Consider the following 15,425-nt stretch of genomic DNA (forward strand, 5'->3'; position numbering starts at 1 on the left):
CGTCCAAATATCTTTCGGGGGAACCGGGAACATCCAAATCAGGGATGGTATTTGGTGCAGTCAATGCAGTGCCGATACGATACGAAACTTCTTAACAGACACCTTTGACTTTTCTAACCACCCTCGCATTGAACCACGCAATGCACTTTCCATGATCTCGACCGCACTTGATCAACACTCACCGATTCCCTCTCTTTCCGCATGGTTCATGGCCGCTTTGATCGCGCAAAGTAACGCACAAGAGACGGCCAAAAGCTTCTCAATCGCCCGAATTTGAATACCCTAACACTCGACCGATGGCCCGGCGGTCCCTACCGATCCTCAAACAAATACTTTCAAAGTCTTCCGACCAATGCTCCCCGTTCCTCACCCCGACCCGATCCGTAACCTACATGCCGCGACCCGGAGATGGCGCTCCACGCGCAGTGACTCTGCTTCCAGGCGACGGAATTGGACCGTTAGTGACCGGTGCCGTCGAGCAAGTAATGGAAGCGATGCACGCGCCAGTATACTTCGAGAAGTACGAGGTCCACGGGGACATGAAGCGAGTGCCTGAAGAAGTGATCAAATCGATTAAGAAGAATAAGGTTTGCCTGAAAGGCGGCCTGGCCACGCCGATGGGCGGCGGGGTGAGTTCATTGAACATGCAGTTGAGGAGGGAGTTGGATTTGTACGCGTCGCTAGTTAATTGTTTCAATTTACGGGGATTGCCGACACGTCATGAGAATGTGGATATTGTTGTAATTAGAGAGAACACTGAGGGCGAATATTCGGGCCTCGAACACGAAGTCGTGCCTGGAGTCGTTGAAAGCCTTAAGGTATTGATCGATTGTTAATGTTTTATTGTTTTTCTTTTCTTCTGTTTATTTTCATTCTTTTTCGAATTAGGATATAATTAGAATATGTTTAGGATTGAGACGATGATATTGGTTTAAACATAGGACTGCCACCGAATGAAATTAATTGGTAAACACTAGCTGCTGTCAACTGTTTTAATTTTGAAAATGAAACAGAGCACATTTTCAAAATTAAACACTTTTAAACACATTATGCGTTGCCTAATTGTGAAAGCTCAGCAGCATAAGTGTTTGGTAATTATTCGCATTTACTTGGCAGCTAATGTTTACCAATTACTCACTCACTCACTCGTACTTAATATCTAGTGATTTCATTTCAGGATTAGCAGCACATGAATCCCAATAAAAACCTGTTACCATTTTCATAATATTGTTGTTGGATATATTTGCTATACATCAAAAGATCCGAAACCTTTGGTGCTGTGTAGTCTTGTTTATGTTTGTATCTCATACTACCTGTTTGCTAGGTGATAACAAAGTTCTGTTCCGAGCGTATTGCAAAATATGCTTTTGAATATGCATACCTGAATAATAGAAAGAAGGTAACCGCTGTGCATAAAGCAAACATTATGAAGCTTGCTGATGGTCTTTTCTTGGAATCTTGCCGAGAGGTTGCCACAAAGTATCCTGGGATTAAGTACAATGAAATAATTGTGGACAATTGCTGCATGCAGCTTGTTTCAAAGCCTGAACAATTTGATGTCATGGTATGCTATTTACATTTTCAATGAGACTATGATTGGAATTTAGTTTATGTTAGGTTGTTTCACAACTTTCTGCCCAAGATTTGTGTAAATTCTGCTTGTTTTTATTGGTTAATAGTTTTAACTTTCTATCTGATTTTTTTGGTGATGAGGCTAGTTTTGGTTAATTTATAAAGTGCTTCCTTTATCAGTTCTTTTAGTTCAACAATTTCTGTTGAAATTAATTTGTTTTTTGATGGTGAGATGATATTGCTTGATGGGGTACTGAATGTATGTTATATTGCTACTCTTGTAGAATTCCAAATTGTTGCACCTCACTTTGACAGATCATGGACAATGGGAAAGAATGCGGAAAACCGGACCTCCCTTTCTTTCTTTCTTTTTTTTTAATTTTTTAATTTGCCTTTTTACTGTTCAGAGAGAATAGAAAGGGGTTCATGATCTAATTTGAATAGTTAATAATAATAAGATTGTTCCTTGTTCAAGTCACATATGTCACACTTACCACCGGTTTTATTATTTTAGAAATTTGATTTCTGCTGTGCTTTATTGACCCGTTTCATATCATGACTCAAGGGTTGAAAATCGCCCGTGTACCCCTTTTAAAATCAGAAGAAGTTAGAACTCCTTGGATCATCTGTCAACAGCTCAATCAACGACTTCTATATTTTCAGCATTAGAGGAAGCGATTTAGAATGAGATTTCGATGTTATCATCAGTTCTGCAGACAATTTAGAAAACTAGTGGATAGTAGGTACAAGAATTTGAGATGAATGTTAGATATGTTTTTCCCCCTTTCTGATAATAATGCTGGTTATTAACTTGGCCCTAATGTGGGCTCGAATTTTACTCTTTATGGGGATATGAACTCCGGTTTTGTAATAAGTATCTATGGAGGAATTCTTTGGGTGGTATCTTGTTGCTTCATTTTGATTGTAGTCTCCTGCTGCAACCTTTATCTTGTGTGCTGACTGCCGACTTGGTCCCCGCCTATTTCAACTATCAATGAAAAAGTATTTCTGTCACTGATGCAAGCTCCTCTTTATATTTCAGGTGACACCAAATCTTTATGGCAATCTAGTTGCCAATACAGCGGCTGGTATTGCTGGTGGCACAGGAGTCATGCCAGGAGGTACGGCTATCCACGCATTTCTCTTTAAGAATTTATGTGTTTTCTGTTTCTGATATATTTCTCTTTCATGTGGAGTTTTTTGAATTTCGCCTTTTATAAATATTTGGCAACTGATCACCTAAACATCCTAGTGCAATGAAGTTAAGAATTCTAAAATCTCTCAATTTGGGTGCATTGTTATGTTTGTTATGCAGGTCTTTATTTTTTTTAGTAGGTGGTTAAGATGCAATATATTCTTTTGCTTTATATTCTTTACATGTGATGAATGGAATATATTCAATGAAATTATGAGGTATTAAATGGCATGGTTATATTAAAAGTTAATTATATAGATATTGCAAATGGAGTTTAGTCTGTACAGGATTAAGTGTATGAATGTGTGTGTTGCTCATTATGCCCTGAACACTCAGCGCAGGTTGTTTTTATAGTAATGGCGATACAGAGGGAGCTGCATTCATCAAGAGGGTATAAATTCAAATAATATTGATGCAAGTGTGTTACATGGTTGATCTGTTAGCATCGGTTTATGAGTGGATAGATCATTAGGCTTAAACATAATATTATGATGCAACAGCAGTAATGTGGGGTTTAAACTGAAAACAGCCGATGCTCTGGCTGTGCATAAGATGAATACTGCTCTATCTTGTTGCTTGAAGATGCACCAATATGGAGTCTCATTACATTAAATTATCTTCTAAGATATCAACAGATCCCTGTAACTTTGAAGCTCGGCAAAAAGCAGAACTTTGAATTCCCTGATGAGCAAAATTAAAAACTTCTAAGAGAAGAAGAGCCTCAATGTTCTTTAAGGTTCATACAAAAAATGTACTCATTTCCCATAATTTTACTTCTAAACAAGGATGAAAAGCTTGAACTATCTGGTTTTACATCTTGTTATATTCTTCAATAATCCTTTTTGCTATATGGATTTGGTACGTAATAATTGAAAATGAAGTAATCTCTCTATCTTGTTGAGCATGTGCACTTGCTTACTGCTTCTAGAGAATAAAACAGAATCCCTGTATTGTATATAATATGCCACCACTTGGAAACTTCCAGGAGGAATCATTCATAAAGCATTGTTTTGTTTTGTTTTGTTTTTTTATACTTTAAACACATCTAAATTATTGAATTCGGCTCTTTGTGGAGTGATACCATGTTTAAACTATAGAAGAGTGGAATAACGTGTGTTTTTCGTTGAAAAATTTAGGGATATTTGAGTATCTATTATGAAAGAGCATCTTCCTGCAGGGGCACTGGACGGTCCTTCCATGTGTCCCTTTCCCTTATTTTCCCTTCAATATACATAGAGGAAAAGGATCTCATTCCATTTTAGAAATCATGTATCCAGTTGAGATTAACCAGTGATCTGCACTGTGGCTTGCAGGCAATGTTGGTGCTGATCATGCTATTTTTGAGCAAGGTGCTTCAGCAGGAAACGTGGGTAATGAGAAACTAGTTGAGCAAAAGAAAGCAAACCCAGTAGCCTTGCTTCTTTCATCTGCGATGATGCTGAGACATCTTCAATTTCCTTCATTTGCTGATCGATTAGAAACTGCTGTTAAACGAGTAATATCAGAGGGCAAGTGCAGAACAAAAGACCTAGGAGGGAGCAGCACCACTCAAGAAATTGTTGATGCTGTTATTGCTGCCTTGGAATGAGTAAGGGAACATAGTTTTTAAGTAGCTGCTCTTTGCATAAAATTGGGATTTCTCATGGGAATTTTACCAGGCCCATGTTCATTTTTTTTTTGCTCCCAATTTTTTAATCCTTTCTTGGCAATTTCAATTTTCTTCGCATTACAATTGAGAATATCTATGGTGTCTAAATAAGCACCATTGAAGATGAAGATGATGATCTGTAATTTAAACCCCTGGGAAGGGAAATGATTACATTTTTGGTGCTGGAAATAATTGTTAAACTATTCTAATTAAAAGGGGAATAGATACAGAAAGACTTCAATTCTTCTAATCTGGTTCAAGTATATTGTTGTCATTATACTTAACTTCAGTTTTTTTTTTTTATTATTATTATTATTATTATCTAAGCTGGTAGACGAATGAATTTGTTCGGTTAGTTTCAAGGGACTGAGCCACCTTTCTGTTATTTTTCAGCTGCAAATACCATATAAGTAAAGATATAATCACAAATTTTTGTATAAACAGACGTGGCGTTAATTCATTGGTTGAATTAAATATTTTTTGACCTACATAATTTATTTTTATTATTTTATATTTTCATTCAACCAAATAAAAAATTTATTTTTTCTTCGCGATGTTGAGAAAGGATGTTGATTTTCTCTTAAAATATTAATAAAAGATTCCAATGCAAAACACGTGATGCTTTTGTGAAAGTTGAGTCCAAATATTTTTATTAGATATATATTAACGAAATGTAATCTGTTGTTTTACCCCAATGTAAATTTTTATTTTGAAGCGGACAAAATGTTTTGTATAAGATACAACAACTATCAACGAAAAAAGTGAGACACCTGGGCTTGAGTTTAGGTTTTCGGAGAAGAAAAGAAAACCTAAGCAAATTTTGAGAAAGGAAAAGAGGTGGCCCTGCAGCTATAACCTTGAGAGTTTGAGGGGGGGGCCAGAAATGGAAAATTAAAGTTACAACGTACGTAGTAGAATTAGAAAGTTTTGAAATGTAATGATGGGATCCAGATTCCAGAGCCAGAGGGTGAAAAAAAAAAAAATTTAGGAAAAAGATACCCTGACATGAAAAGACAACACGCACCCTCAAGAAAAGATGGCCTAAAAAAAAAGAAAAAGTGAGATGACGCTGACAGGCCAACCAATTAACTTTTTTCCAGAAACTCAACCAACTGCGTTCGGATTTGTCTCTCTCTTCTTCTTCTTCTTCTTCTTCAGTTAACAACTACATCCTCGACATCTTCTCTGTCTGCGTCCAAATAGCAAAGACCAATATGTATATGTATATATATAAACTCTCCCTTAACTCTTCTTCGTCCCTTCAAACCCTGCTCTTTCATGCAACTTTCACCAAAAAGACGTTAAACCATTTGAGCAATTAAATCTGAAAATTTCAATAACACAAAGAGAAGATCTAGAAAGCAAATATAATAAATATTTTTTATATTTTTAAAAAAAAAATTACTTGCTGTACTGCGGCCTAAACCTCTTCTGATCGTTATTAACATAAATAACAGGAAGATTAGGATGAGACACGCAGACCCCATGCCGTTTGTAATAACTACGCCCACCTCCATCCAAGTCCAAGCTACACCCATCTACTTGACAAACATAACAACCCCCCCTACTCATCACCATTTTTATTTTGAAGCTCAAGTTCAGGTTCTTTCTCTCTTCCCAGCCGTTCCCCCCCCCCCCCCCCCCCCCTTTCTTTTTCCTTTTCCTTTAATTTATTGTAGCTAGCTAGCTTGCTCTTTGGTTATGAACTTATGATTACTATATATGTAAAGGATACTTGCGATATGAAAGGAGGGTGAGAGTATAGTACATATTAATAATTAATTTTAACAATGGGTAATGGGATTAATGCTGCGTTTGGTAATCAGTAATGAGTAATCAAAATGAGTTAAAATTAAAATGGGCTGGAATCGAAAAGTGTTTACTTAAGCTATAGAAATCAAAATCGAGATTAACTTTATTTTTATTAATGTGTTTACTTTATTTTATAATTAGAATAAACTTAGATAATTTACTAAATTACTTTTTTTAATTATTATATTTGGTGATGATGATGATGATGATAATAATAATAATAATAACATAAAATTAATAATCCCACTAATTGTTACATCAATAACAACAACAATAACAATAACAATATTATTATTATAACATCAAAAATAACAACGACGACAACAACAACAATGATGATGATGATCGGCGAGCGACAATTGGAAATGATGAAGGTCGGAGAGTGGTCGCGGCAATGGGATAGCGGTGACAGTGAGGCACGATGAGATTGCGTGCAACGGTGACGAACAACTCTACAACAATCGTTGCTTCAATTCGATTGCAGATCGATAGAAATGAATGGCTTGGCAATGGTACGAGTGCTTTTTTTTTTTTTTTTTTCAATTGAGGACAAATTTGAAATTATTGATTTTGTTGGAGAGTAAAATCATCATTACAAGGAATGGAGTTTTGATTCCGAACCCCCACTCCCGGAAAAAGAACTCCAACATTCAATCCCAATTTTCTGTGGGGCTAACACAATTTATTTTTATTCTCAACTTCAATTTAATAAATAAATAAAATTTTAATTCCGACGATTTAGGGAACACATCATTTTACTAAATATGAAATTTGGGTCCGGTTACGGTGCAACGATGGTACGGTACCACTGTTGCATCCAGCCGTTGAATCTACTTAGATGGATGGATTTATTGGAATTCAACGGCTAGATGTAATGGTGGCACGGTACCACCATTGCACCATAATTTTCTCCATGAAATTTATGGATGATCATCATAAAAAGAAAGAAAGGAACAACCACAACTGCAAGCTCGCAAAGGAGGATGATAGTGGCCATGCCATTTCCCCAGTGGCCCCGCTATCGCACCCAGCAGCACGCGCAGCATTTTAGTTGATTTTGACAAGGGGGTCGAACAAAAATTAGGGCTGGGCGGAGTGCCTCACCTCAGACCTCACCCTGTCTTGTCACTCAATATTTATTATTATCAATTTTCTCCATCGTCTTCTACGGTGTTTGGATCGATCGACGCTTCTCATTTTCTCTTCTTCGTATAAGGAGAATCGGCTTTCTGAGTCAAAGCACGAGTGAAACTCTTAAAATTTATATATATATACATACTATCACTGTCATTGCATAATCTATCTATCATCTCGGTCCAATGTGAATGTGGCGCGCTCATAGATTAGAAATATTATTATTATACATGGAAGAGTATGCTGGGAAAAAATGAAAATTCTCGTTTCAGTTTCTATCTTTTTCCTTTTATGAGAACAAAATAAAGATAAAAAGAGTAGATCAAAATTCAATAATATATTTCTATTCAGTACTTTTTTTTTTTTTGGCGAGAAAACTATTTTCTAGTTCTTTGATTTTCAGTCTAGTTTTTGGTTCAATCCAACACATTCGACTTTAGTAAAAATAGAAAAAAAATTCGGGTCTCTCTTAAATTAAAATCAAATGGAACTGATGGTTTGATTTGTATCTTTTAGTTTCTTGATTTGTTTACCCAACCATTAGAAATTTAATTATGCAACTAAAGTTGGTTGGTGTGAGTGGTTCGGCACTCTCACTCTTCAAGAGAGGTCGGGGTTCAAGCCCCGCTTTCGTATAGAGTCACCACTTTGGCCAGCACTTTACCTCTTAGTCTCTTACGGACCTACTCGGTGCGAGCGGGAATTAGTATGGATTATGGTACGGACTCAAAGGTGTCTCCCACAATTAAGGTCCACTCAGGACCACCTCGTGGTTTAGAAAAAAAAAAAAGAAAAGAAATTTAATTATGCGTGCATTCTTTTTTCTTCTTTAATGATTGATTCTATCCAAACTCTTATTAGTCTTATACAACAAAACACACAAATGAGTCTAGGGCATGCATATGCGACAGATTTTCGTAACTCAAAATTGTGGAACTTTCACATTTTAAGTTACGAAGACAATGATACTCTCAACAGTGCCCTTTGTATATATGGCAATCAAAGGAGTTGAATTATATAAGAGCATGTGGAGGCTGGTGATGACCAATTAAAGAATATAAATTTTTTATGTAATTCTCAATTCATGAACTATATATTTTTTTTTTTAGAGTACGAAGTTAGAGTCATAAATTTTTACATACTATAGCAAATTTATAATCGACAATCTCACTCGTACACGAATATCAGCAGGATGGGTTACAATACAAGAAAAAGAAAGAGAAAATCATGCTTTTAAATGTCAGCAATGATTTGTAGCGAAGCAGATGCACTTAAAAGTTAATAAATTCAGGGATTCGAAATATATGAAGTGACAAAAGGAGGTAGCTGTTAGATCTCTCGTCTGAAGGACAGTGAGGCATAGTCTTATGAGTCAAAAAGGTGCGGGGCGGGCTGGATCTGCGAACAAAGGAATCTCTGCACATGGGAAGTGGGAACACGTTGCTGCAGCTGCATGCTCGATGGGCCTCCGCCATTGCTGAGTTTCTCGTGCCAATTGAGCCAAATCCCAAACCAACTTCTCTCCCACTCCTTCATGAGAAGAATCAAATGGACGGTGTCAACCCTTCTCCTTTTGTCACCTTTTGCTTGCCACCTTTTGCTTCAACACACACACACACACACTCTTAAAATTTTTAAATATAGAAATGAATAATACAAAAATAGGACCAAATGAATTAATAAATGAGTTTTTATCTGACTGTAGAAGATTGTTATATTAGATAATCATGTAACATACATGATTATATAATAATAAAAATTCAACGATTATAGAAATATAAGATAATAAAATCATGTTATTTTTATAACTGTTAAATTTGTATTTAACGACTGCTACATAATTATATTCGTTACATGATTAGTAACATAATAAAAGCCTTGACTGTATCTTAAGTTTAATATTTAATATGATTCAGGGATCTCTTAGGATCTCTTACTTTTATAACGTTGCAAATCTCTTTCTGTAAAAATGAAAAAGAAAAACAATTTTCTGTCATTTCCAATGAACTGACTTTTCAGCATAAAAACCAACCAGGCAACAAATTCGTACAAATTAACTATACTACAAAATCAAAAACAAAAGGAAAACAGATACAGATGGAACATTATTTCGAAATTGTAACCAGCCTTGTTGAGCCACTCAACAAGAAAACTATACTTGTCAAAACTGAAGAAAAAAAACTAATAATAATAAGATATAATACAATTTTTTTTACATATTTATGACGTAAAAAATATAGAATTACTTTTTTGTGTCGCCACATAACTTATTGGACTCCAATGATGGGTTGTTTTGATCCCTCGACAATGTGGAAAAACTAAGTTGTATTATAAGTGTATGTATTTAAATTCTTATGAGATTCTGTATTGTAACATATATCTGGATCTAACAATTCAAAAAAAAAAAAAAATTGTATCCACGAAAACTGAAAAGTTACTGAACAGGAATTGTTATAAAAACTTGTAAGATTTTTGGTACGCAAAACAAAGAATCGTCTATGTAAATTTAACATGGCATACAAGCACGTTAGGAGATTTTGAATGTTTTTAAGGCACCAGAGACTTGAAGCAAAGCTTCTTTCCAAAGTGGAAGCTAAGGGCATGAGACTTCTTAGTCCACAGTCCAATCAGTGCAAAAAGGATAGATGACAATTACTTATTCATCACTCACCTGCGAGCTCAATTTGTTATTATATTCTTCATTTATTTTTATTATTTATTTATTTATATATTTTAATATATTACATAATAAAGTATGCTATATTGATCTCTATATTTTTAATATTTTAACTTATCGTTAACTTAAATATAATTAAAGATCTTTGATTGAAAAATTATTCTCTTTCTTTATCCTTTAAACTTTTTATCTTTTTCTTTCTTATTATTTATTTACTATCGTCCCACTCTTAAATTTTCACTTAAATACCAGAAGAATTTTACTACTAATACCTTAACAACTCTTGATAGGTTATTGTATTATTGAATTCTTCACTCTCAACAATGACAATCTCGAAAACATCAAACTCTCTCACAATTTATCATCATCATCGTCATCATCATCATCATCATCATCATCATCATCATCATCATCATCATCATCATCATCATTTGGTGCTAATATCAAAATGTATTACTAATGTTATATCCCAAGTTAATTTATTAAGAGTCTAAGTTCATATAATTATAATATGTATAATTAATATTGTGAGTCTGAACGACTTGAAAATTTGTATTTAATAAAACATGCTCTATCAAATACTTATAACTATTTATATAGGGATGTGAATAAGAACTAGAACTGCATTTTTCTAAAATTGGAGGGGAGGGGTTTATATTGTCGATATTCCAAAGACTCTATTATAAATTACAATTAAGAGATTTTGGAAAAAAAAATAAATTTGGTTTAATAGTTCAAATTTGAAATTGAAGAATATTCATGTCGATCGATTATATTGAAATAGAAGTACATAAATCTAACCTACATAGTCTGGCACATCCATTCTCACTACATAAGAAAATTAAGGAGTGTCTTAAACTTAAAATTTATTTTTATTCATGTAAAAACTTATATGTATTTTCTTAAAATACATCAATTATTTAAGTTCTTAACTCTATGAACTTAACTAAAATGCATGTCCCCATAAGTTAAAAAGATTAAATGTATATCCCTTTGAACTTAATAAAAATGCCACATGAATTAAATTTGTAATTATTTATTTCAAGTTCATAGTTAAGTTGCACTTATAAACTAAATTTCAAGTTTCGTCCCTGTCTGAAATGAACTCTTCTAAATTTTTTAAAATTCAATACCTCGTTCGAAGATATAAAAACGTCCAGGAGGATACCTAATTGTAAATGTTACACAGGAATGATAAAAAAGAAGAAAGTGTTTAAATAAAAAATAAAATGAAAAAGGAAAGAAAGAAAGGAGATCGAAGAGAGTAGTTGAAGACTTGCACAGTAGCCTGTAACCATGCAACTAGCTATGCGAAAAGGCCCAAAGGGTTGAACCAATCACAAGCAAGCAAGTATAATTCCATTAGAATCACTCCAGAGCTAAAAATGAATCTGAACCGTTGGATAAACCTCACCAGCAGTGGTAGGGTAAATGATAATGCCCCCATAACGACATCCATTCTTCCACACACAAGCACAATAAAGATCCTGAGATTGCTGGAGCTCAACAAAGGAGTGCTCGAGGCTCACATCCAAAATGACAACAGGTTCTTCTTCTTTGTTACGAAACCAGCTTATATGTGAATAACAAACCATTTTCGCTTAAATGTTTACCGTGGATTTACTTGTTTCATTCCTGGGGTAGTGTTAGTTTATTAGGTTACAGTAAAATAAATGGTGATCACTGAAAAAAAAAGAAAAAAAAATCTTCTTTTTCATGTTTTGTGGCTCACAACAAAAACCATAAGAGAAAAGAAAGGGAAAAGAGTGCTATAATTTCTCAGTTTGATCACTCACATACAATTTTCTTCTAACTTCTTTTCTGTTCCCCCTAAAAAAACTCCTTTAAATGCATTATATGTCAGAATGAGCGAAAGTCGGCTATTTGAATTAGACAGATCAGTTTTCATTTGATAACTATCTTTGAGTACCGAGCCGCAGCCCTGAACGAGAAAACATGTTTTTTTCTTTGTAAATGATTTTTAGAAATTTTAGGTTAAATTTTGTAGCTTTTCTGATCCTGGTAGGAAAATGATTTTGATTTTTTTTTTTAAATTTTGAAGTGCAAGATAAAATCATCCCATATCTTTAATTGCTGTATTGGTTCCCGTGTTGAAAACAACTGTATATGTTTTAATATTTATGATTTCAAAATAAATTTGACATGTTTGCTAATTGCCACTTTGTATGTGAATCAATCTATGCGTTTTTAGTTGCTTTCTTTTCACATTGAAATTGAAGTAACAAAGTTCTTTCTAGCTAATAGTTCACTTCATGTTTTCTAGAACCTAATCTATTGCAAATTGATCCTCAATAATTATGTGTACTCTAACGCTGATCTTAAAATGTAAGCAATGATTTGAATAGACAGCTTTTGCTCTCTCTCTCTTCCTTGAGAAATTGCTTTAATTTGCAGAATTGGCTTCAGTTCTTGGTCCAATAATCAATTACAAAGTCCAGAACTTGGGGTTTGACAGGAGCAAGATACCTCTTTCTATCATGCCAGGTAACGATATTTTTGTGTTCATATTTGTTTGTTAAGTTTAAATAGTCAAAATTGTTATCAAGCTGATCATATGCTGGCATCCAGATATTGCAATGGAGTCTTCCCCGAGAGAACTTGTTACTTATGAATTCTGTGCATCCAGTCGCACTTAAATCTCTGCCAATGAACAATGCCGTTTCATGAGCAGTAAGTTTACTTTGTCAAACTTCTATATTTTTCTGTTCCAATAAATCTTCTCGAGTCTTTGAGACTCGCCAGGGGGGAGGGGGGAAAAAGTGTTGGTTGGTGTTCGTTTAAAATTGATTGAAACATAAAATGATAAACATTTTACTTTTAATTTTGTGGAAGAGAATGTGTATTACATTTGAAGCATCGATGTCAAGTTACAATTTTGGTTCAGAAGTAGTGATATCTACAGTCAAAACAGTAATTTTGGCTCATTTTCCTGCTCAATATTTTTTTTTTTTTCATTTTTTTCCCCCCTCTTTTTGAGGGATGAGGTATGGAAGTTTGCCCTGATATAACTAATACTGCTCAGTCTAGAACTTACACTAAGGTCGAATGTTTGTGGGTTGTTGTGCTTCAAGCTGCTTATGACGTGTTTGTTAATATTTACTACCTACCCATCCCCACCCGTTTCATTTTAGAGCTAACAGGTTAGAACTGTTTAGAAAAATGTTTAGGCGCCAAAGAAGTCATAGCTGTGACTTGATATTCATAAGGTATAAATTTTGAACTAGCTTTTATGGCTGAAATTTTTTGTTCTTTTTTCATCGACAGAACATTTGGTTTTCTTTAGTAGCTGCTAATGAGCCTTGTATTGAAAATTCGTCATTACAAATTAACAGTCAATTAGTAGAATACTTATTCATGATTAAGCATCCAAATGGCATGGATCTATGAATGGGGCAAATTAGGATTATACATGAGCTATATAGCCATTTTGTTTGTATGCTTATCATAGATAAACTGAAAAAAGGAAACAAAAGAAATATTCACATTTGATGCTTTTGTTGCTTGAAACTTGCAGGTTTTAAAGTTGCTGTATGCGGCGTGCTCTCTATTTCTTCTGTCAAAGAATCTGTGTTCTCTGTCAAAACTATGGCTAAAAATATGCAATAATTCAGCCTTGCTTAGCTCTTGGATCTTTTAAATACCATGCCCTTTACGTGTGCAACATTAGTAAGCTAAGACTAAATTAAGTCTTCAAACTCCATTTGTTACCCGTGGTTCAATATTACGTAACTATTCGGGCTCAATATGTGCGGCCTTCTTCAATTAAACTTCCAATTCCAGGACTTTCATTCGATCTAATAAAGTTTGTAATAAAATTTTAGGTTCTTGCTTTGTTTTATTTATTTAATTTTTTGGATATATTCCTCAAGTTACTATATATAGATTTTCTCAACTTTCGAGGTCCATTTTACATTTTCGTTAATTAAAAAAAATAAAAATAAAACATAATGCATAAGCTGAAAAATTATCGAACAACTTGGAACACGTAATCACAATTTACCAATGAAACTATTATTAGAATGCCTGCCTAATGGTAGTCCCTGAATATTGAGAAAAATCACTTGTGTGGGGTAAACATGGATGAATGTCTCAAGATGGAAGCCCAAAAACATACAAAACGAAGCCCAAGCACATTTACTTGATTTAATAATTTTCAAGCTTATTATTCAAGCACTTTCCCTACTTCCATAAATTACAACAAACATCAAGATCAAAGAGAAAGAGGAAAAGGTGCATTGTGCGAGTGTGTGAATTTGCGCGATTCGTTTATTATTTTATTTATTTTTCCTCGAAATTTCACAGAATGTTTAAGGAAAGGAATGTTTAAGGAAAGGATGAATAATTTTTTAATCCTGACCATATTAAAATTAGAAAAAAAAAGATATATATTTTTAATACAGTGTATTTTAGTTTATAATATATTAAAATTTATATATATATATTTTTTAACTTCTCCTTAACTTTAATATGATTAAGAATTTATAATTAGAAGATCGGCCTTTAAAGGATAATATTTGGAGTAGTTACTTAGAATCATGGATTTTATCACATTTTTTAATGTTTTGGTGTGTATTACTCATGTGAATGAACCCCCAAACGAGAGAAGCTAGCTAAGCTAAAATTTTGAAATTCAAATAGCCGAATGCAAACCTTGGCAAAGGAAAACCAAATCCAAAATTTTAAAAATAAACCATGAAGGCTAAAATTAGAAGAAAAGAATAGTTGCAGACTTATTGGACAATAGCCATGCAGCTTCGGCCAGAGTCCAAAAACACAACCAATTCCACTCGTGAACCTGTTACATAAATTAAATTGAGTGGCTGAGTCAAAGCCAATGGATAAGAAATGCCCATGTTCATATTCGTATTCTGAGCTACAGAGCTAGGTTACCGGAGCAGAACTTAAGGCAGCCAAAAAAAGCTTTGTTCACAAAGAAAACCCAACTGCCAAAATGACTACAGCGGAATTACATTTGTATGTAATAAACACAACTCATTTCTTAACATGATCATGTACTGAGTAAATAACTCAAGTGTTAGTTAATAATTAATAAAAAAAAAATAAAGAATTTAATTCTTACTTGTATACTAACACTAAAACACACATAATGGATGACCTTTTAAAGTTCACTAGAGCAAAAATCAGGAGACATTCTTATTTCTTTTACTTTAAACGCAGGTAGTTTTATGGTGTCCGTACATGTTTTTTTTTTCTGAATTTTAAGTTGATTATTGCATTTCATCAGGTTAGCCTATAATAGAGATATGATAATCATTGAATAATATATATATAGGGAGAGATTATTATCCTTTCATTATGTCTAGTATTGCGAAACAAATCACTACACAAATTATTGAAAGATAACT

At 33.9% G+C, this 15,425-nt stretch overlaps 1 protein-coding gene and 1 long non-coding RNA gene across 3 annotated transcripts; both read left to right on the forward strand.

Annotated features, from left to right (window-relative positions):
- On the forward strand, positions 1–4,665 carry LOC102626057 (isocitrate dehydrogenase [NAD] regulatory subunit 1, mitochondrial). Of its 2 annotated transcripts, none has more exons than XM_052445118.1 (4): positions 1–818; positions 1,337–1,564; positions 2,615–2,693; positions 4,081–4,665. In XM_052445118.1, the coding sequence occupies exons 1-4, from the start codon at positions 297–299 to the stop codon at positions 4,353–4,355; spliced, it is 1,104 nt and encodes a 367-aa protein (XP_052301078.1). In that variant the 5' UTR covers positions 1–296; the 3' UTR covers positions 4,356–4,665. The 2 variants fall into 2 exon arrangements, with proteins under 2 accessions (XP_052301078.1, XP_006467061.1); XM_006466998.4 differs by having other exon boundaries at positions 4–818; positions 1,325–1,564.
- A 6,763-nt stretch (positions 4,666–11,428) lies between these two features.
- On the forward strand, positions 11,429–13,883 carry LOC102625850 (uncharacterized). Its single transcript, XR_369453.3, has 4 exons — positions 11,429–11,584; positions 12,454–12,543; positions 12,628–12,729; positions 13,574–13,883. It is a non-coding gene; the product is annotated as an uncharacterized LOC102625850 (long non-coding RNA).
- The last annotated feature ends 1,542 nt before the right edge of the window (positions 13,884–15,425 follow it).

The sequence above is a fragment of the Citrus sinensis genome, chromosome 7 (assembly GCF_022201045.2).
Source record: "Citrus sinensis cultivar Valencia sweet orange chromosome 7, DVS_A1.0, whole genome shotgun sequence".
NCBI lineage: Eukaryota > Viridiplantae > Streptophyta > Magnoliopsida > Sapindales > Rutaceae > Citrus > Citrus sinensis.